Here is a 22,388-nt window from a genome sequence, read left to right on the forward strand (position 1 = left end):
GACCCCCATGACCCCAACCCCCAACTCCATCTTGCCTCTAAAATATGGCTCAATGACTCTTTTAAAAAAATACATTTTATTGATATATTTAACACCATGGCTATTTCTGTCTTTCTCAGTCATAAGTCCTTCCTTCCATAAGTCCTTAGTCCTTCTACCATAGTCATACTTCCTCCTTTATTCCCAACTCCAATGAACCTTCCTTTGTTTTGTTTTGTTTTGTTTTGTTTTTTTAGTGAGGCAATTGGGGTTAAGTGACTTGCCCAGGGTCACACAGCTAGTAAGTGTTAAGTGTCTGAGGCCGGATTTGAACTCAGGTACTCCTGACTCCAGGGCCAGTGCTCTATCCACTGTGCCACCTAGCTGCCCCAAACCTTCCTTTGTAACCAAGAAAAACAGCATAATAAAGCCACTGACTCAGCAATTTGACACTCCACACCTGTCTGACTCACTTTTCTTCCTTCCTTCCTTTCTTCTTCTTCTTCTTCTTCTTCTTCTTCTTCTTCTTCTTCTTCTTCTCCTCCTCCTCCTTCTCCTCTTCCTCCTCCTCCTCCTCCTCCTCCTCCTCCTCTTCCGTCTCCTTCTTCTTTGGCAGGGCAATGAGGGTTAAGTGACTTGCCCAGGGTCACACAGCTAGTAAGTGTCAAGTGTCTGAGGCTGTATTTGAACTCAGGTTCTCCTGAATCCAGGGCCAGTGTTTTGTCCAGTGACTCACTTTTCTTTTCTTTTTTCTTTTTGGCAGGGCAATGAGCATTAAGTGACTTGCCCAGGGTCACATAGCTAGTAAGTGTCAAGTGTCTGAGGCCAGATTTGAACTTAGGTCCTCCTGAATCCAGGACTGGTACTTTATCCACTGCACCACCTAGCCGCCCCTCAGTGACTCACTTTTCTAATGAAAACATGTCAGTGCATTTTCTTATCTTTTCTACAGGAATGTTGTTGTTTAATTGTTTAGCCATGTCTGACTCTTCATGACCCTGTGGACCATACTGTCCATGGGTTTTTCTTGGCAAAGATACTGGAGTGGTTCATCCTTTGCTTCTTCTGTGGATTAAGGAAAACAGAAGTTAAGTGACTTGCCCAGGGTCAGAAGATGGCTTTGAACTCCAGGTCCAGGGCTCTATCCACTGAGCCATCTACCTGCCTATTCTCCAGTGATAGGATCAGTCATTTCAATTGCTCTGTGTTAGGCTTTATTTTAGGGTTATTTCTGTTAATATTATTGTAGTCATTGAATATGTTGTTCTTCTGATTAACAGATTTCTCATGAAACTTGATGTGTTATATATAAAGGGTCCAATACTCCAAGTAGGCACAGTAAGGTGGCACAGTGGGTAAAGCACTGGCTCTGGTTTCAGGAGTATCTGAGTTCAAATCCAGCCTCAGACACTTGACACTTACTAGCTGTGTGACTCTGGGGAAGTCACTTAACCCTCATTGCCCCGCAAAAAACCCCCACAAAAACAAAAAGCAAACCCAATACTTTAAGTAAAAGATGTCGGGGCAGCTAGATGGCGAAGTGGATAGAGTACCGGCCCTGGAGTCAGGAGTACCTGAGTTCAAATCCGACCTCATACACTTAACACTTACTAGCTGTGTGACCCTGGGCAAGTCACTTAACCCCAATTGCCTCACTAAAAAACAAAAACAAAACAAAACAAAAAGATGTCATGGCAACTAGAATCTTTGAGATGGAAAGGAATCTGGAAGTTCACCTGATCCAACTCCTTATTGCTCTGCAGGATGGAAAGGGATAAGGTGGGACTTGAATGAAGGTCACCCATGAAGTGATTAAGAAGCATCAGGGCCTAGCTCACCCAGTAGATTAGGCTGTGGCTGTGGATCTGAATTTAAATCCCACTTTTTATGGGTTTCTGGGTAGCCCAGTGGATAGAGTACTAGGTTTGGAATCAGGAAAACTCATCTTCCTGAGTTCAGATCTGGCCTCAGACACTTCTCCAAGCTTTGTGACCTTGGGCATGTCACTTTACTATGTTTGCTTCAGTTTCCTTATCTGTAAAATGAACTGGAGAAGGAAATGGCAAACCACTCCAGTATCTTTGTCAAGAAAACCCCAAATGGGGTTGGACATAATTCAACAACAACTCTGTGACCTTGGAAAACACAACTTTTTGGGGCCCCATTTTCCCCATCCATAAATTGAGAGGGGTTGGACTCCATGGTCTGAATCAGCATTCCTATGACTTTGTAAGTCTTTCTCCAAGTATTTCTGGGATTGGTGGTGTTCATTTCAATTCAAAAAGCATTTATGAAGTGCCTACTATATGTTAGGTTCAGGTGATACAAAGACAAAAATTAAATAGTCCCTACTCTTAAGGAAATTGCATTCTACTGAGGGGAGTCATGTAAAGAGATAAGGAAATACAAAATATCTACTAAGTAAACACAAAGTAATTTAAGGGTGGACCAACAAGTGTAGTAGGTACCACTTGAGCTGGGGGAGTGGAAAGGGGAAAAGAACTAGCATTTATTAAGTGCCTACTATATGTCAGGCAAAGACCTTTACACATATCATCTCATTTGATCCCCACATCAACCCTGTGAGATAGGTGCTATTATTATCCCCAGTTAACAGTTGAGGAAACCGGGCAGATAGAGGGTTAAGTGAGCTGTCCAGGGTCACACAGCTGGTAAGTTATCGGAGGCTAAGCCTTTGGGTTGGGGGTGGTCAAGGCATTCACAAGTCTCTTACAACATTGCCCCCCTTCTTACACTTTACTCCCCTCCAGGAATTCCCCTTACACTTTACTCTCCTCCAGGCCTATTTTAGTGTTCCTTCCAAAAGACATTCCATCTCTTGCTTTTGTACTGGCTCTTATGGGGGGAAAATGGGCTACGGGGTTTGGGGTAGGGGTTGGGGTTCTTAGGAAGTCTTCTTTAAAGAATTACACCCTCTTGCACACAAAAGCAGTTAGAATAAGATGGTAGTTTATTTCGGGGCTGAGGAAAGGAAGGGAAGGGAAGGGAAAGGAAGGGAAACCAAGAGAAATCCTTGGACTTCTCATGGGGAGAGAGGCATGGCACAAAGCACGTGGCTCTGAGATACCAATCTCCTTGAGCAGGAGACTGGCAGGTACTTTTATAGAGGACTGATGGGGGAGGATGACCATCTGACTGTGGAAAGTTCCCTTAGTGAGGGAGGACTGTCCCCCACTGGTGGTGGCTGGAGGAGTTGGGTGAGGGGTGGCTGCAGATCTCCCAAGCCATCTCTTCAGTACACAAAGGAAGCAGCCACACCCAAATTTATCTCCCCAGGGGTAAGGGAGACCAGGATGAAGGGTGGGGGTCGTGGAGCTAGCTCAGTCTGAACTGGTTCTGCTTATCTCTCTAGGTGTATCTGTCCTCTGGTTTAGTTTTTCAAGGAGAAGGTTCTTTGATGTGCCCCAGAGAATTTCTGGGGTGCCCTGGGCCCACAACATGGCTCTGCCTCATTCCCAGGATGCTCTCCCTTCTCACCTTTTCCTGGTGACATCCTGGGTCTTCTCAAGTTTTAACTCAAGCACTTCGTCATCTTCTCCAGCTGCTCCTCTCAAACTATCCCTCTTTGCTCTTTCTCCAGCTTATTCGTGCCTATTCATTTGCCCATTGTTAGAGGGCTGAGGGCTCATTTTTATATCCTCAGTCTCTAACACTGTGCAGGGCACACAATATTGCTCATGCCCGGTTGTTTCTGACTCCTGGTGACCCCATTTTGGGTATTCTTGGCAAAGATATTGGAGTGGTTTGCCATTAGCTTTTCTATCTCGTTTTACAAGTGAAGACACTGAGGCAAAGAGGGTACAGTGATTTCACCCAGGGTAAGTGTCTGAGGTCAGATTTGAAATCAGGAAGATGAGCCTTCCTGATTCCAGGCCCTGAAATCCATCCACTGGACGCCTAGCTTCTCTGGCACACAATAGGAGCTCAATACATTGATTAGTTAAATCAATAAATCAATTTATATGATTACAACCCATAATTTGTGATAACTATAAATTAATAAATCGATTGATTTATAGAGAGCTTTAAGGCTTGCAGAGCACTTTCCATATATTATCTCATTTGATATTCTCAACAGCAATGTTAGATAGTTCCTCTTATTATTCCCATTTTACAAAGAAAGCAACTGAGGCACAGAGGGGTTAAAAGACTGCCCACGAACAGCCCTCTAGGGAGCGTCAGAGGGTCCAGAAACTTTTGAGAAGATGAGCCATCAGGACTCCAAAGAAGAAACAGCCCTTGCCTCGCGTGGGTTTACTTTTAATTCAGGGATACATGTTTACAAGTCAGTAAATACAAACTCTTTACAAAGTATTCTGCAAATAAGCGAAGAGGGAGGAGCCTGACCACTTCAAGCGTTCCCTCCCGTTCTTGTGGAAGAGTCCACAAGTCTCCCCCCCTTCCATTTCTCCTCTAATGGAACGTGCCGGCTTCCTGGCGGCGGAAGGAAGGAGGGAGGGAGATATTTTAGGTCATACTAATCGCTCCCCGATCGCCGAGGCCAGGGAGGAGGCCCTGGCAATCCAGGGGCGTGACTGAGAGATTGACAGTGCCTGGAGTCTGCGTGCCGGGCGTGCTCGCGGAGGGTTTTGCGCCTGCGCGCTGCTCGGAGGTCCCTTTCTGCCTCCTCGATCATCATGGCTCCTGTGGTTAGTATCGCGCTCCGTGCGCGGCCTTCTCTGGGAGGCCACCCCGCGCTCCCTCCTGGGCTCCGGGGGCTCCTGTCCGACCAGAGCCCGGGCCGGGGGATGGGTGGGGAGGGGGATCCGGGCAGGGCGCAGCCGCTTCCCCTGCCGCCGCCTCCGCTTCGGCGGGACTTGGCTGCTGCACGTTGCCTGGGGGAGGAGGCCGAGGCCGGAGTCTGGCGCCCGGGGTGGGGGGGGCCCGGGGTGGGGGCCCGGGCGGGCTCGGGGGCCGCTGCCCGCGAGTACGGTTTCGGGTCTGGCCCCATGGGGCGCCGCTGGAGCTGGGGCTGCCCGCGCTCCACGCCGGGCCTCTTGGCCCGGGTGTGGCCCGGGGGGCGGGCGGGCTGGCTGGCGGGCCGGCCTCAGCTTTCGCTTCCTGGGCCTCTTAAGCAGAGGCATGGCGAACCCCGGGGGGCTCGTCCTGTAGCTGTCGCCCCTGCGCCCTCTGGGAGGGCTCTGGGGTTGGACTTGGGGTCCGAGGGCCTCCGCCACAACACAGGCAAGTTTCTGGGAGAGTCACCGAACTTCTGAGCCTCAGTTTCCCTCTTTGTAAAGTGGGGGTGGTAATAACCTCTTCCACGGTGGGCAGTGGGCTTTGAGGATGGAGGGAGGTTTTGCAGAATGGAAAGCACGCGTAGACACGAGCTATTGTTGTTCGTGGACTTGAAGCCCGTGTAGCCTTTTCTGACCTTAGCCTGTTAAAGGGTTTGCAATCTGGCCCTTCCTTTGTGCCTAATAAATGAAGCCCAGTGTTGTGGGCAGGGGGCCATCCTCCAAGCCAGGAAGAGCTGGGTTCGAGTTCTACCTCGTGATCCTGAGCAAGACACATAGATTCCCTGGACTGAGTTGCTTCCCTACCTGCATTGTTAGGCGGGTTTTTCTCAGTCTTTCCCTCTCTCCTCTGGTGAGTCCTCGCTGCTCTTTATTTTGGATAATGACCAAATTTCCCCCTTCAGACTGTAGGATCGCTTTGTGGTGTATCCCTGGGAATATTTGCCTTGATTTTCGATGCTTGTGTTTTAATCTGTAAGCTTCTTGAGGGCAGGGACTGTGTTTTGGGTAAATGTTGCATCTCTTCCAGAGTCCGGCATAGTTCTGATTCAGAGTGAATGAACGCACACATGTAGTTAGTTGCCTTTTCTTTGGAAACTATAGTGACTTGGAGGAGTTAAGTTTCTGGTTCATAGGGTCTCTAGTACTTTTGTACCCTCATAGATTAAGTAGAATATATTGTAAGGCTCAACTGTTTTTGGTTGGACATTTTAAAAAGAAAACCATCAATTTTATAATAACTGCAGTAATGAAGAGTTGATGGGTACAAGACTTGTCCTCCGAAGTAATTGGTTCCAGTCTTTGCTTCTATCACTTAATAGTCATGTGACTGGCAAGGCACTTAGCCTCTCATATCCTTTTTCTTCCCCCCTCTATAAATCCACTGGGGATTTGGAGTAGGCCCCTTGCAGTTCTTTAACGTTTTGTGATTCTGAAAGGGTCTTTATAGACTATGACTAAGTATCATTGAAGAGCAGCCTAAATTTGTGAAAAATGTTATCCTCCTTTCCATAACTTGATCTACAAAATGGGGATAACGCCCTCTACTTCCCAGGGTTGTTTTGAGCATCAAATGAGATCATTGTGAAGCGCTTAGCACATTTTTTGGCACATAGTAAGCGTTGTGTAAATATTAGCCATTATAACTATAGGGAGCTTAGGACAAGAATTTTTCTCCTGTAATCTATGAGCACACAGCAGCCTTGTGAAATTTCTACTTTGAATAAGTTTTGAGAGTTGAGTAATTGAGGGGGGGTTATACTTTATTTGGTTGCTTAGGGGACTTCTGATTAAAGATGAACTCCATTTAGAAGGTTAAATGTCTTTAAGAAGGGTATTGGAGATAAAAATATAAAACTTAATCTACCTCTCAATTCCCAAATTGTACGGTACCTAGTATGTGCTAGTCACTGGAGATTTAAAAATGCAAACAGAATAGTCCCTGCCCTTTAGGGGCTTATAACCAAGAAGGATTGATGAGTGGGACGAGAGAATCATCGACAATGCACACATTAGGAAATTACTGAGTATATGAAAGAAATTAAACAGTGACTAGATTCAAGAAGGGAGAGAACTCAGTTCAGGGGATGTTGGAAGATTTCATGGGCAGTGGGATAAAGCAGTAGGTTGCTGCAATCACAGAGCTAGGAAAGGAGCGAGAAAGAGCAGCTATAGTCATGAGGTTTCAAAAATAACACTTTCTCACAACTTAATATTCGAAATGCACAGAGGAAAAGTAGTGACTAAGTTCAAGAACGGTTCAACCAAATCCAGACACATATTTCCATGCCAGAGATTTTTAGGCCATGAAGGTAAAAAATAACCATTCTCTTTTACAGAATGTCAGAATCGGAGACCGGATGAACCGGTCCCTGCTTGACCCCTTGGGATTTTGCTTTTGAATGTAGGTGTATCCCCCAACCCCCCACACCCCCCTTCTGTTTGGAGTTTAGCCACTTACGTATAGTATTTGTTTTTTCTGTAGAAGAAATCTGTGATGAAAGGCGGCAAAAAAAAGAAGCAAGTCCTTAAATTTACCCTGGATTGTACCCATCCTGTGGAAGATGGGATTATGGATGCTGCTAATTTTGTAAGTTATATTTCTGAAGCTATTAATTTCTTAAACTATAATAAACTCTTTGCTTTAGTATGTAAGCATAGGTGTGGGTTGCACTCTTTTTTTTTTTTTTTTTTTGCTGAGGCAATTGAGCTTAAGTGACTTACCTAGCTCACACAGCTAGTGTCAAATGTCTGAGGCTGGATTTGAACTCAGGTCCTCCTGAATCCAGGGCTGGTGGATCAACTGCGCGACCTAGCTGCCCTGGGTTGCACTCTTGAAACGACTAATGATTTTTTTTTTTAAAGACAGGAAACAAGGTATTGCAGTAGCTCATTTCTGGACTTTGGTTGTCTGGAAATGATTACTTTCGAGGCTTATCATTGGGTTAGCATCAACGTTGGAGGTGAAGTGGGTAGAATACATAGATTTTTGTATTGGCCTTGTGTTCTCTCTGCCTTGAGCCTTTTCCCTGCTCCAAGCCATTTCTACACAAATACCCACAGGATATTCCTGTAACAGGCCTGACCATGTTTCTTCCTCTCTTCTGCCCCTGTGCCCATTTGAAAACCCTCATCGCCTCCTTGTGGGCCTCTAGGAAAAAACACAAACTACTCAGCTATTAAGCCCACCACAATTTGGCTCTCTCTTACCTTCCTAGTTTATTTCATATCACTTCTTCACATAGAGACATTCTGTTCAGAATGACCTGGCATCTAGTCCCCTTACATGATATGCCATATCTCTTGGCCTCCATATTTTTGGTACAGGCTGCCCCTGTTCCTGGAATGTACTTTCCCACCAGCTAGGAAGCCCAGTGGATAGAGTACTGGGCCTGGAGTCCAGAATGATGGGTTCAAACCAAGCCTCAGACACCTGCTAGCTGTGACCCTGAGCAAGTCACTTCACTTCTGCCTGCCTCTCTGTTTCTTTGTTTTTGTTTTTGTTTTTTTTAAGTGAGGCATTTGGGGTTAAGTGACTTGCCCAGGGTCACACAGCTAGTAAGTGTCAAGTGTCTGAGGCCAGATTTGAACTCAGGTTCTCCTGACTCCAGGGCCAGTGCTCTGTCCACTGTGCCACCTAGCTGCCCCATCTGTTTCTTTGTATAATAAGCATGCACCTACCTTCCAGGGTTACTGTGAGCATCCAATGAGATAATATTTGTAAAGGGGCTTAGCACTGTGTCTTACATATAGTGGATCCTTAATAAATGCTTGTTTCCTTCCTTCCTTCATCCCTTCCCTCTTCACCTCTGCCTCTGAGAAGCCCTAGCTTTCTTCAAAGTACAGTTCAGCTGCCACTTCCTGCTTGAGATCTTTCTCCATTCTGGTCTCCCCCAAAGTTGCTAATACTTTCTCCCTCTGACTTTTTTTTTTTTAAGTGAGGCATTTGGGGTTAAGTGACTTGCCCAGGGTCACACAGCTAGTAAGTGTCAAGTGTCTGAGGTCGGATTTGAACTCAGGTACTCCTGACTCCAGGGCTGGTGCTCTATCCACTGCGCCACCGAGCTGCCCCTCCCTCTGACTTTGTATTACTTTATACATATATATATACTTGGTATTTATTTACTTGTGTGCATGTTGTCACGTTGTATTCCCTCTTGGCAGAGGCGATGAGGGAAGGGCGTTCCCAGTGCTTTGATGGCATCTGTCCTGAGCTTCTGTTGTCTTTTTTTTTTTTTGATCACACGTCATGCTTTTGATTCCTCTTGAGCTTGTAGTTCACTGAATCACCAGATGTTTTTCAGATGAATGGTAGATACACTTGCCCTGTCTTTTATTTGTGAAATTGCCTCCACTTTGGCCTGTTGAACTTTTTATGGCTTGTTCTCTCTGAGCCCTTTAACTGACTGTCATCTGTAAATGGGGTGGGTGCCATTTAAGTCATTGATTAAAAATGATCAACGTCATGTAGCCAAGGATGTATGTATCCCCAAGATTTTCCCAGATGCTAGGTATCAATGTAGATATCAAACGTTTTTTTTTTTTTGCGGGGCAGTGGGGATTAAGTGACTTGCCCAGGGTCACACAGCTAGTACGTGTCAAGTGTCTGAGGCCGGATTTGAACTCAGGTCCTCCTGAATCCAGGGCCGGTGCTTTATCCACTGTGCCACCGAGCTGCCCCTGATAACAAACTCTTAATGATCTTTCCTTGGCTCGACCCCTCAACCAGTACTTGTACTACACTTTAACCTTCATCTCTCCACCCAGTAGGTGAAGGGAACACGAGAAACGAGCAAATGCTTTCCTGAAATCTCTGTAATTCTCTTCCATTCTAGTAAGAGAAACTTTGGCATGACCTGCTCCTGATGACAGTGGCAGCTCTCAAGATTTGACCTCAAATCAATGATACTTTGCAAATTTTTTTTCCTCTTATTTTTTGATAATTAAGAACAATGTTTGCTTTTTCTCCACCTGACAGTGGCTTGGGAATCACATCCACTGTAATTTCCTAGGATGGAGGTTGAGTTAGGTTACTTGAACTTACTGTTGTATCTTGATTGATAATGATTTTTTTTCCTATTTCCTTACTTGTGTATTAGCTTTATTAACTATTTTTTGTTCTGGTTTTTTTCTTTGCCAGAGAAAATAGAAGCAATATAAGAGCTGAGCAGGCCTTTCTTGTCTCTCTTCTATCCATCTTTGGCTGTGGTTCCATCTCTCTTTGATCCTCTCCCCCCCCCCCCCCCCCCCGCAGTAGTTTTTAAAACAAAGCAGTCTTTTTTTTTTTTTTTTGGCCAGGACCATCTTCCCCTGGCAAACACAGTAGCTCATTTTACACTCTGGTACTTCTGATGCTCTCCTTAGAGTACCTGATCATAGATTTGTCGGCTTCCTTCATTTTGGGTTCATCTGTGTCTTCTTCCTGCCTTCAGTTTCTTGTATCATTTAAAAATCAGAGGTGGTTGATCAGTAGTAACTTTAATACCTACAACATTCTCAGCCACTCCCTTCTTTGTGATTGGAGATTCTTTTTGTTTATAACTTGTGACAAAACAAAAGTATTTGTAAAGCTCTTTGCATATCTTAAAGTGCTATATTAAAGCTACCTAGTATCATTTGAATAGCAATATTCTTGAAACGGTATTACCATATTGCTTCCATCCGCATTGCCTCCTTGTTACAGTTTTAAATTCTAGAGTTCACAGCCCTCTCTCACTTGTTCTGCTTGTTTTGCTTGAATTCCATCTCATTATCTACCAGCCTGGTGATTCCTTTAGCCCTTGCCCCTGAATGACTGTTCTTTGCTATGTCTCCATTTTGGTCTCTGTGATTCTAATATTTTAATGCCCTCCACATTTAGCTTATCCTATATTGCTCTATCATTTTGTTTATGTTGACTTGTAAATGTCGGTTGCTTTAGTTTGTTGATTGTGATGCAAGATCACACCTTCTGTTTCTTCGGGGATCTCTGATGATGGTCTTCCCATGCTAGCAATTCTCATGATGCATGAATCTCTTTAAACATATTGGCAGGGCCATTCTTGGGTGATAGATATACAATGCATGGACACAGTACTTGGGATAGGTGTCAAGCACCAAGTGGAGACAAAAGGTGCTGGCTTAGTTTTCAGGTTAGATTTTAATTGCGAGTCTCCATGTCATGGGTAGGCCTCATTGATGGTTTTAGTGGTGGCCTGGTGGTGCTTCTGTTCTGACTTCTCAGTGTCCTTTCCCTCCCATACCTCCTAGGAGGCGAAAACATAACCCTAATGGGAGCAGCAAGAGTCATCTCAGTGCTGTTGCTTTTGTTGTTTTAGTTACAATATAGACCAAAAGTTTGAAGTTCAGATTTGTTTTGTCATAATTATTGTACTGTTTGGGTCCTGGATTTTGGAAGTCCTAGGACTTCCACTGATGATAATCACTGTTATTTTGGATCCCTTATGGATGTGTTTTCCTTACATTTAGAATCTTGAGAAAAAGCTGAAATGGTAAGTCCTGGGGGTGAGCCTGCAATGTGTGGCTAGGCTCCCTCCTCAGCCCTCTCATTTTTACAGGAGCAGTTTTTACAAGAACGAATCAAAGTGAATGGAAAGGCCGGCAACCTTGGCGGTGGAGTCGTAACCATTGAGAGAAGCAAGAGTAAGATCACCGTGACTTCAGAGGTGCCATTTTCTAAAAGGTAAGGGTGTGTGATGGTGGAAGAAGTGAGAAAGTGGGGCCTGGGAGCGGGTAGGCCCTCATGTGCTCTGACACGGTCCAGTGGCTTCCTTCGAAGTGTAGTGGTGTGGGAGAGGAATGGTTAGATGACTTTATAATTGGGGAAGGCAGCAGCAGCTGAAGTTGTGCATTCAACCAAGACAGTTATGGCTCACATCCTACCCAGGACTTTTTTCTCTGACTGCCACCGCTAAGATGTCATTTCAGATATGCCATTTCTTAGAGGTAAAATGATGCTTGCGCCACCGGTTGAAAGAGACACATGACTAACGGCTTCTAAGCAAATAGGAGGGGGGAGGGCAGCTTCTGGGCTTTGGTGGTTTGGGGAGACCTTCTAGACACAGGTGGTCTCTTCTCTTAACGCTACCACGTGTCCTTTTTAGCACTTTGAATGGAAATGAAACCTTTCCCCAAAGTGTTTCAGGATAAATTGAGGCGATTTATCTTTAATCCTTAAACAGAATCTCAGTGATATTGAGTTTGTCCTGAGTCTAGTCACCTGGAGCTGGTGTTGACTGGGAGCCTTCAGGGGACTAGCACAGTAGAGTTTTCAAATGTATCTTCACGTTGGATGCCTCTGGAAACATGACCATCCCGAGATGAAAGTAACACTTGTTTTTGTTGTTTCAGGAGCATCAGTGACTAGGTTGGCTTGATATTTTCTCTCTGAATGCTAAGTAGGAAGGTCTTGAATTTGCTTTCACCTCCCGCTATTCCTTTCACTCAGAATACCCATCCGGATTCAGGGACTCCCCTGTTTGTTTTGAAAGAAAAGTACATAGGAACACGGAGCCTGAGGAAACATCAGGGCCTTTCAGCCCCCTCCTCTGCCTGGAGGCAGACTGTAGGAACATGAATCCAGAATGGTGGATGTGCCCTTAGAGTGTCAGGGAAAGGGTCTGGAAACTTCTTCACTCCTTCAAAGTTTAGCTTCCCTCTGCTCCAGGAGATTTTTCCTGTCTTTCTGACCTGATTCCTCCTCCATTTTAAACTGATTTCATCCCATCTCTGTCCTTGGTAGAGAGGGAGGGAAAGTCATTAATAAGAGCCAGGGCCTCACACTCTTGATCTTTTCTTGCATCTTTTTTACCATCTTGCTCTTTGTCACCATCTCAATTTCTTGAAACATCTTTTCTGTTTTCTGAGCCTTTTATTATTCCTTCCTGCCCCTCTTCCCCCCACCTCCTAGAGTACAGGAAGAACTTGGTAGTGTATAGAATGGAGCAGCAAAGTATAGAATGGAATATGAAATACAGTACCCTGGAGCTAAGAACAACTGTTTGAACCGACTGTTCAGTGTTTCCAATCAGAAACTTAATTGGGTGATAGAGTAACATTTTACAAAGATTTTAGGTTTCCTGGCTCACTGGGCGATTTTCTTTTTTACCTTCTTTTGGGAAAATCCTTTATCCCAGTGCCCTTTGGGGACTTAACTGACACGTATTTAAGGAGCTATCATCAAATAGTAGGGGACCCCTGGCTAAGGTCCAGAATGGAAGCAAAGTCATATCACTAGAGAACTCATTAAAGTGACCACAGAGCCCTTTTTTTTTTCCCTTCCTATGGCATTGTAATGGTTAGCATTTTACAATTAGACATAGAAAGCCAGTTGCTACCTTGTAACTTAGAAGGCAAGGTAAGCAAACACCATTAGGTGTATGCAGAGTGAGTGATAGCAACTTATTTGGCCATTGACAGAACAAGGGTAGCAATTCTGCAAACCAGTCGAACCTCCAAATAAGTGAACTCGGGAGGGATGGAGTGTGTACCATGGGGATCGCCTTGAAGGGGATCTCTGTGTGATACAGTTTAGGAGACTACTCAGATGATGTTGACTCTTTCTCAGGGCGATTGAGAGTAAGGGAGATGAGTTATATCACTTGGAGCTCTTTGGAAAACACGGTGATGTATAAGACCCGTTATTTGCCCATCAACTTGAGACCACGACATCATCTCGCCGCCGTCCTGCCAAGCCATTCAATAGTCATTCCCTGATAGATGGAGAACTCTTCTATCTCCTGATTCTTATTTCTGTTGCTAATTTAACTGTTGGTTCCCTGGGTGAGGTCTCCAGATCCTCAAGTCCGGCCCCTTACTTGGGAATGTTAAGCTTGGGTGTTGGCTCATGTGGTGAAGGGGAGGGTTGCTGCAGAGCCCTTGCCTCCCTCTCCTGTGGCCTGCTGTGCAGCCTAGTCACCAAGCATCCTCTCTCTGCAGGTATTTGAAGTACCTGACAAAGAAATACTTAAAGAAGAACAATCTTCGGGATTGGCTCCGAGTGGTGGCCAATAGCAAGGAGAGTTACGAATTACGGTACTTCCAGATCAACCAGGATGAAGAGGAGGAAGAGGAGGAGGATTAAACCCTCTTGGGTCTGGAAACGTTTTGTATATGATATTGAATAAAACCTAAACCAAAGTGTTGGTTATCCTTGTCTTTCTGCACTGTGGATTGTACAGGATACTGGAAACAATTGGAAAGGGCTTTGGTTGGGCTGCTGTGCACTCATCAACACTGAGCTGCTTCTGCTTGGGGATTTCAGTTTGGAATGTAACAGTGCCAAATTGGAAGTGGAAAAAAAGCCATTTTAAGGGACCTGATGCAAATTCTGACTGCTTTGAACAAGTCAGCAGGGGCCTTCTGCTGAGAAGTCAGTCAGATTCGAGCCCTTTCACCTAGTGACTTTGGGGGAAAGTATTCCTCAGTCACTAAGTCTTGTCTATCTCTTTCCTCAAGGAAATTGATATACAATTGTACAAATCTGGAGGCTCTTAGTTCATAAAAAAATCGATTTCCCTTTGAGGCCCTTTAAATCAGATTGGAAACTGTTACTTGAATAAAAGTACTTAACAAAAAAAAAATTCCTGGGGCATTTGGCTGAATTCCCTGTTTTGGATGAAAAATTAGACCTGGACAGGAAGCTGCTTTGAATAGCCCTTTTCCTATCCAAAGTAAAGACAGTCCATTATCTTGAATGACAATCTGTCCTGCAGAATTGGGCATGGGGTGTGATAAACGTATGATTTAAATGGAGCAAGTCCGTACAAGGATATATTAGTCAATAGCCATTGTTGGAAAAATCCTCTTATTTTTGCTGTGCAGCTGCAGACAGTGGCTTCCAGTAGGGGGAGCCAGAGATAAGGGACAGGTGGTCTACACTGGGTACCGCTGGCCAAAAGGAGACTCCACACGAATAGGAGGATGTGGGAAGCTAAGAAATGTTATCAGGAAATGATTCTTACCAGTCTGGTTCTAGAATAAAAATTTCCTAACAGGAATAACCCTGCAAGTTGGCAAACTTGAGGTAATAGAACAAAGCCTGTGTTCTTGGGGAGGAGAATGAGATAGCCCATTTCTATTTGTTTTCAGTTTGCCATGTAAGATTAGAAATGGGGAGGGATATAATTAAAGTTCTAGTGACATTGCAATGAGAGACAGAAGGGCCACTGAGATTGACTTTAAGAAGCATTTTCTAAGTATTTTGGAGAACTTCTGCTGGAGCTTTCTCCTATTTACAACTAAGGATGCTTCCATGTGTAATACTCCCAATGCCAGCAGCCAGTTTCCCTGGCTCAGCAGGGTGGTTGGAGGTGGAGGGCCAGTGGCCAGGAATCAGCTTAGACTAGCTCTAGAATAGACCCACCTGGGAGGTGTCCAACTTAAGCTCCTACTTGTGGGTTGAGGTAATCATATGAGAGCTTGGTTTTTTGACCTGAGGAAAATGCCCAGATAAATCCCAATACTATGTAAATAAATGTCCCCTGAAGATGAATTGTTTCTGTAGTTCTTCTCTTACCCCCATAATAGAATGATTTTTCCCAACTTACTGGGTCATGGGTCATTCTTCAGAGTGGCACAATGATTATTTATAGCTTTGCCACACTTACTAAATTGCATTAAATGTTAGAATTGAGGTGTGAGAATAGAGCCTGTTCCAGTGGCCATCTATCTACCTTAAAAAAAGCACTGTCTGCAGAGATTTCTAGTGGGGTTGTAAAAACAATTCTGGGTTGAAAATTGGCGACTAAGAATTTTTTAAATTAAAGTTCATCCCAGATTTTTAAACTTGTATAAGACTTAAGTTCATTGATTTTTGAAAAGATGCTTTTTTGAGCTCTTGTAATGAGGCGTTTGATCACATTTTATATTAAAGTGGCTAATGTGGCTATGGTTCTTGTGCGAGGACTATTTTTTAAGACCTGACTGATTTTTTTTTTTTTTGCCTTTTGTTTGTTTTTGTTTTTGCTTTTTACGTTATAGTCATTTCCCAGTATAATCTAATCCAATCCTATCTTACAATTTGTGCGTTACTTCATACATTTGGAGTAGGAGGCCCTGGGGCTCTGATCCTGGTTCTGCTGTTTAGTGCCTACCTAGCTTTGGGCAAACCATTTAACCTCTCTCTGACCTCAGGTCATCTCTTCCCATCCCTTCATTTTGAAGATGAAGAAACAGTCAGAGAAGTGGGAATTTGCCAAAGGTTACTCAGCCCATAAGCCTTGATCCCTCCATAACTGTCAATGAGAGGCTTGGGTTTGTGATCTCGGAGGTACCTTTGGCTCTAAACCAAAGGTACCTCCGACCTTTGACTATGACTGACCGACCTCTGATTAGGAGGGGGTGTTTACTCATCACGTTTAATCAAGATCAAGATTTTCATTGCAATTCAATTTGAATTTAGCTGCATTTTTTAGTGACATTTAAATTTTCTTTGATGCCTTTTGCTTTTCTACCAGTCATTTCCCCTATAAGTCCCTCCCCTTTTCCCCCCCCAACCCTTCCATGTAACAACATTAAAGCTGACACAATGACTGCATCAGTGTACACTTCATCTCACATCCACATTCTCCCAGCTTGGAGGGAAGGGGCTGACATCATCAGTTCTTCAGTACATTGATTCTTTTATTTTTTGCAATTAGTTTGCCTTTTAGCGTTTGTTGTTTTAGTATTTTTGTAGTCATTGTCTGTGTTCTCTTGTTTCTGCTTCTTTTTAGTCATAACAAGTCTTCCCACATTTTAAGTTCCTTCTCTTGGTTGTTTCTTAAGGCACTCTAACGCTCCATTATGTTCACATGATGACTTGTTCAGTCATTCCCCAGTTGATGGGCACCCACTCTTGTTTCTGATTCTTTACTATGGCAGAAACTACACTATGGATATTTTGGTGCCTATGGGCCTCTCCCCCTTGGCTCTGATTCCTGGGCATGTTCCCAGTAGCAGGATCACTGTCAGTGTGTAGGAATAGGTTAGTGACTTTCTTTAACTGATTATTTATTGGTCTCTACAGCAACAGTAATCCAATCCCTTGGAGATAGCCATATATGCCCTATTCAAGTGAGTATATGATAACATGCCTTTTCTGAACGTGACATTTGTCCCTCATGATTCACTGCCTGCTGTGTGTTAGGCACTTCCTTTTTCACAGTTGTAGAACTGGTGCTAACACAGTCATTCTGTATAGCACTTTTGGTTGACTTTCTCTTCAGTATATCTGGGTTTGCCATAACCACTTGAACACTGAACAGGGTCTCCCAGTGGAGAGGCTGGAGGGTCACTTTGGCTGCCTAGCATTGATTTGCAGTGTTCTCCATGGACTCACAGCACCACTGCCTATGAGAATGAGAACATAAATTGTGCCTTTAAGCTGTGTCAAAGCTGAATTTTGGACCCCTTGTTTTTGGAGATGCTGCCTTCCTTACCTGCTTGACTGTTCGGTGATCCTGCTTGGTTTGAAATACACAGGAGCATTATAGGCTGAGTTCCATGAGCCCATGATTTTAAATGTTCAGCATCATCAAAGTTAGCTGTACAATACTTCTTCACCCACTCTGGACATAACAAAGCATTGGACATCTTTTGAATGCTGATAGGGCTAACAACCCAAAATGCTGGCCTCCATGTAGGAATTCTTAAAGGTTAATATTTGTTCACTTTTAGCCTGCAAGCTTATTTTCCAAAGTGTTCCTTTTCAGGTATCAAATGATAGGGCTGTTTTTACCCTCATTGGTGCCAAACAGCATGATGATAGCTCTAAAGAAAAAGCTCCCATATATCAAAATATCCTCCCATGTCAAAGAATTGACTAAGGTTCCTTTCAAAACCAGATGTTATTCTTTTTTGGTTTGGTTTGGTTTGGTTTGGTTTTGTTTTGTTTTTGTGGGGCAATGAGGGTTAAGTGACTTGCCCACAGTCACACAGCTAGTGTCAAGTGTCTGAGGCTGGCCTTGAACTCAGGTCCTCCTGAATCCAGGGCTGGTGCATTATCCACTGCGCCACCTCGCTGCCCCCAGATGTTATTCTTAATGCCCATTACTGGGATTATTACATGTGTAAGCTGGAGGGCCAGGGATTGCTTACCCAGAACTGTACCTCCCAGAGGACCCAATAGGCTTGTGCTTATTTGTGGAATCATTGAATAAAGTGGGGGGAAAAAAGTGGTAAGAAAATGAAAACAATACACATTTACAAAATCTGAAAAGGGTCAGGTTTAGAATCACGCCTCTAATGTTACTTTGGAAGTCTTGGTGGCCTACAAGCTCATTTTGAGGCAGAGCTACTGGGATCTTGGGCCACATTGGGAAGGGTAATACCTCAGATGAAGGAGGTGGTAGTCCCACTGTTTTATGCCCTGCTTTGGGCCGGTTGCATGTAGAGTATTCAGTTCAGTTCTGGGCCTCATGTTTTAATGAAGACATTGGTAAACTGGAGGACATGGAGAGCAGTGTGACAAGGATGGTAAGGCACTTGGAAGCCGTGCCGGATGAGGAACATTTAAAGGAATCTGTACTGTTTGGCTTGGGAGGAAGAAGCCATGTTTCTGGTCTTCAGGTCTTTGAAGGCCCAGCAGGTGGAGGAAGGCTAACACTGGTTGTTCCTTTTGGCCCTGGAGGGAAGCACTACCCAGTAATACCAGGAAGTTGCAGGAAGTAGATTTAAGGTTGATGTAAGGGAACTGTTCTAATGCCTAGGCTTCCATCTCAAGGTCTTCCAATTTGACATTGTATGTGGGGTTTCAGCCCCCTTGGTTTATTAAAGTTTTCATTAAGAGAATTGTCATCCTAACCAACTTGTTAGCTGAGTTAAAAACCTCTTGGAATTTGGGCTTATTTCAATGGCCACATAAGGGGCCCTTACCTGGTAACACTTGTTCTAGCCCCTGATGACCACACAAAGGAAAGAAAGTCTGTCTCATCCTCTCCTCTGACTTTGGCAGCTTAGGGGGGATGCGGGGCCACCCTACATAACTGGTAGGTGGAGCACAAAGCTAGGAATTGAGAAACAAGTTCTGTGTCCGACTCTGTGACTCTTAATAACTTGTGCCTCAGTTTCCTTATCTGTCAAATGGAAGTGCTGTCTACTTCATCTACCCCCACAGAAATTGTGAGGATCCCATGAGGGAATATTTGCTATTATTCAATGAGATAATTAGGGTTAATAAGCATGTGTCAGGCACTGTGTTATGTGCTTTACAAATATTATATCCTCACAACAACTGCAAGGTTGGTGATGTTACTTATTATCTCCTTTTGCAGCTGAGGAAGTGGAGGCATATAGAGGTTAAGTGACTTGCCCAGGGTCACACAGCTAGGAAGTACCTGAAATCAGACATTACAAATAAGCCTTAGGCTCTGGGTTGAAATCTAGGCTTGGCCACTTTCCTCTTTTCTTCATCTTTACAATGAAGCATGGACATGTTGTAAGATCTCTTCCAGCTGTAGAGCTTTGCTCCCATTTCGTGCCCGCGTAGAATTTTAGAGATGGAAGAGACCTTGGCGATCCTCCTATCTCCCCCACCTGATAGAAAGGAAGTGGAGGTTGAAACCTATGGTTCTGTAGCTGACTGGGGGCAGCAGCAGACCTAGACGCCAGGGAGTGTCCTGACTCCCAGTTTAAGTGTTATTCCAGAGCCCAATTCAGTTGTCAGTGCTTTCTGCTGTCCCAGTAGGCTTGGGAAATCAGCCTGTGCTAACTGCCCCCACGGAGGGTATTGTCTGTAGGAAAGACTGAATGTGCTCTTCAGAGGACTTGGAGAAATCGCTGTGCCTAAGGACAATTCTCATGTTGAAGACACTGGATGGAAGAGGCGGCTTTGGCTTTTAGGTCTTTGATTTGTGGTCAGTGATTATTTCATTGTATTTGATGGGGCTCAGCCCATGGAATATTGGGATGATCCTACTGGAGAAAAGGAGGTTCTCTCTGGACATCAGGGCCAGCCCAGGCCATTAGCGATCCTTTGGGGATTTTTTTTTTCAGAGCAAATGTTTTTCTACATTGCTGCTACTTCCTAGCGCTTCCCTCCTCCCACAAAAATAACCCTCCTTTGTAATGAGGGACTGTGCTTAAGCCAAAGTCAACACATTGGTCAGATCCAATGACGTGCCTCGTTCTGCACCTGTCTCCCATCTCTCTCCTTTCAAGTCTCTGTTAAAGTCCCACCTTTCCCCAACCTCCTTCCTCTTGGTGCCTCCACTTGGAGATCTCCGCTTCTCCCCATGTGACTGAGAGCTCTTCACAAATGGGGACTCTGTATTTCTTTGTATCCCTAGTGCTTACTTAACCCAGTGCCTGGCACATCCTTGACACAATAAATACCCACTGACTTGGCTTGAGTCATGATTGTTCATGCATTGAGCAGAGTTCCAGTGTTCTTCGATTTCCTTTACATTCATGTGATGGTTGTATTATCTGTTCTCAGTCCTTATTGCTTTACTCTGTAGTCAGTTCATGCACATCTTCTCAGATTTCTTTGAATTCTTTGTATTTGTCATTTCTTATGGCAAAATGTCACACTTTTCTTTTCTTTCATTATTCAATGAATGGACACTCCTTTCCAAAGAGCATTTATCAAACCCATACTACATGTAAAGTATCCTGCTGGCATTGAGAGTACAGATATAAAATGAAAAACATCCCCTGCTCTAAAAAAAAATTATCAGTGAACTCATGGAAGAAAGAGGAAGCATATCAAGAGTGGGTAGAGAGCTGCGTGGCCTCAAAGTTGGAAAGACCTGAGTTCAAATCTTACCCCTGACATCCTGGCTGTGTGATAGTTGGCAAATCACGAGTCAGTGAGCAGTCAAATTTTTAATCACCTACTATGTGTTAGGCACTATGCTAAGTGCCATGGATACAAAGAAATGCAAAAACAAGCTGGAAAAACAGACAAGGTGAAAAATTATCCTGTCTCTGCCCTCAAGGAGCTTACAATTTAATTGGGAAGACAACATGCAAACATACATACAGACCCTTCATCTGCTAGTTTTGCAACTCTGCTCAAAAAGGAATTAGGTTTAGCCTAGCATGACCTATTCCTGATGTGTTGAAGTCTCAGCAACATTTTGTGATCACTTCCTCTGTAAACTATCTTTTTAATGATAACCTTCCAGAACTGAACAGGAATTGAAGGCAACCTCAAGGGTCTGGAGCTTTGTCCTCTTTCCTTTTTTTTTTTTTTTAAATCAGGACATTTGCTCCTTTTCCCATCCTGTAGCACATCTCCTATTCTCCACAGTCCAAGTGAATCACTTTACAGATGAATAAACTAAAACCCAGAGAAATGAAGTCTTTTACTCTTGGCCTTGTAGCTAGTTAGAACTAGACCTGGGATGGGGGCCCTGGTCTTTGCTCTGTTATAAGGTTCATGGTAGGATGTTATTTGAGGGCAATCAGTTTCTGAGTCTCGATGCTGTTAAACAGCATTATCTGCCTCCCTTTGCTCCACTTGCTGAGCTTCTCCTGTTTAGGTCCTCATCACCTTTTCCTGAACTGTTGTAATAGCCTTTTATTTTGGAGGCACACAGGGTTAAGTGACTTGCCTAGGGTCACACAGCTAGTTAAGTGTCTGAGGTCAGATTTGAACTCAGGTCCTCCTGACTCCAGGGTGTGCTGTATACTACCTATCTAGCTGTTTCTGTAATAGCCTTTTTTTTTTTTAGACTTTTTTTTTTTTAAGTGAGGCAATTGGGGTTAAGTGATTTGCCCAGGGTCACACAGCTAGTAAGTATGTGTTAAGTGTCTGAGGCCGGATTTGAACTCAGGTACTCCTGACTCCAGGGCCGGTGCTTTATCCACTGCGCCACCTAGCTGCCCCTGTAATAGCCTCTTAATTGGTCTCTGTGCTTCACTCTTTCCCTTCTGTGATTCTTCATCTTCATAGCTGCCAAATTACTGTTTGTAAAGCATAGGTCTGACCAAGTCACCTTCCTCTTTATCAAAAATCTTTAGTGGCTCCCTATTTGCCTCTACAGTAGAGCTCAGAATTCTCAGCCTGGCATTTTAAGGTCCTCTACAATATTCCTCCTTCACTCACACTCCGATCCTATGGAGTGGACTGCAAGCAGCAAACCCCTTCACAACATGCCAGTTCCCATTTCTTTACTTTTGTCTAGGACCCACCCCAATTCTTTGATGTACTTGCTACTGATGTTCCTTCTTATAGAATCCCTAGTTTCCTTCAAAGCCCAGTTCATTTATCACCTCTTACACCAGGCCTGTATTTTTCATTGAAGAGGTAGACTGGTATGGGGCGGGGGATGGGACCCTGACTTCGAATTAGAGGCTATGTGTTCAGATCTTCCCTTTGACTCTCCTGTGTCTTGGACAACTACGCCTTAGTTTCTTCCTCTGTAAAATGAGGTGTTGGACTAGAAGGTCCATGAGGTCCCTTTTAGATCTGTGATTGTGCCCCAAATTGTCTTCTTCCCCTCTTGAAATGACTTCGCATATACTTTTTTCTCTTTGTCCAACACCTGGCATGGTGCCCTGTCCATAGTAGGGGCTTAATAATTGTCTCTTGAATTAAACTGCCACCCAGGCTTGTGAAGGTAGGTATTGAATGGCAGTAGGGCATGAGACAAGAAACTTCAAAAGCAGCAGTTAATCCGAAGTGGGATGTGGCACCCCCAATTATTTTCAATTCAACCTCCATCAATT

General features: G+C 44.2%; 1 protein-coding gene across 1 annotated transcript; it reads left to right on the top strand.

Moving 5' to 3' along the window:
• The first annotated feature begins 4,516 nt into the window (after positions 1 to 4,516).
• RPL22 (ribosomal protein L22) lies at positions 4,517 to 13,874 on the top strand. The gene is made up of 4 exons (XM_043996553.1): positions 4,517 to 4,649; positions 7,222 to 7,326; positions 11,294 to 11,418; positions 13,674 to 13,874. The coding sequence occupies exons 1-4, from the start codon at positions 4,638 to 4,640 to the stop codon at positions 13,816 to 13,818; spliced, it is 387 nt and encodes a 128-aa protein (XP_043852488.1). The 5' UTR covers positions 4,517 to 4,637; the 3' UTR covers positions 13,819 to 13,874.
• Positions 13,875 to 22,388: the final 8,514 nt, after the last annotated feature.

This window comes from Dromiciops gliroides, chromosome 3 (genome assembly GCF_019393635.1).
Source record: "Dromiciops gliroides isolate mDroGli1 chromosome 3, mDroGli1.pri, whole genome shotgun sequence".
NCBI classification, from domain to species: Eukaryota; Metazoa; Chordata; class Mammalia; order Microbiotheria; family Microbiotheriidae; genus Dromiciops; species Dromiciops gliroides.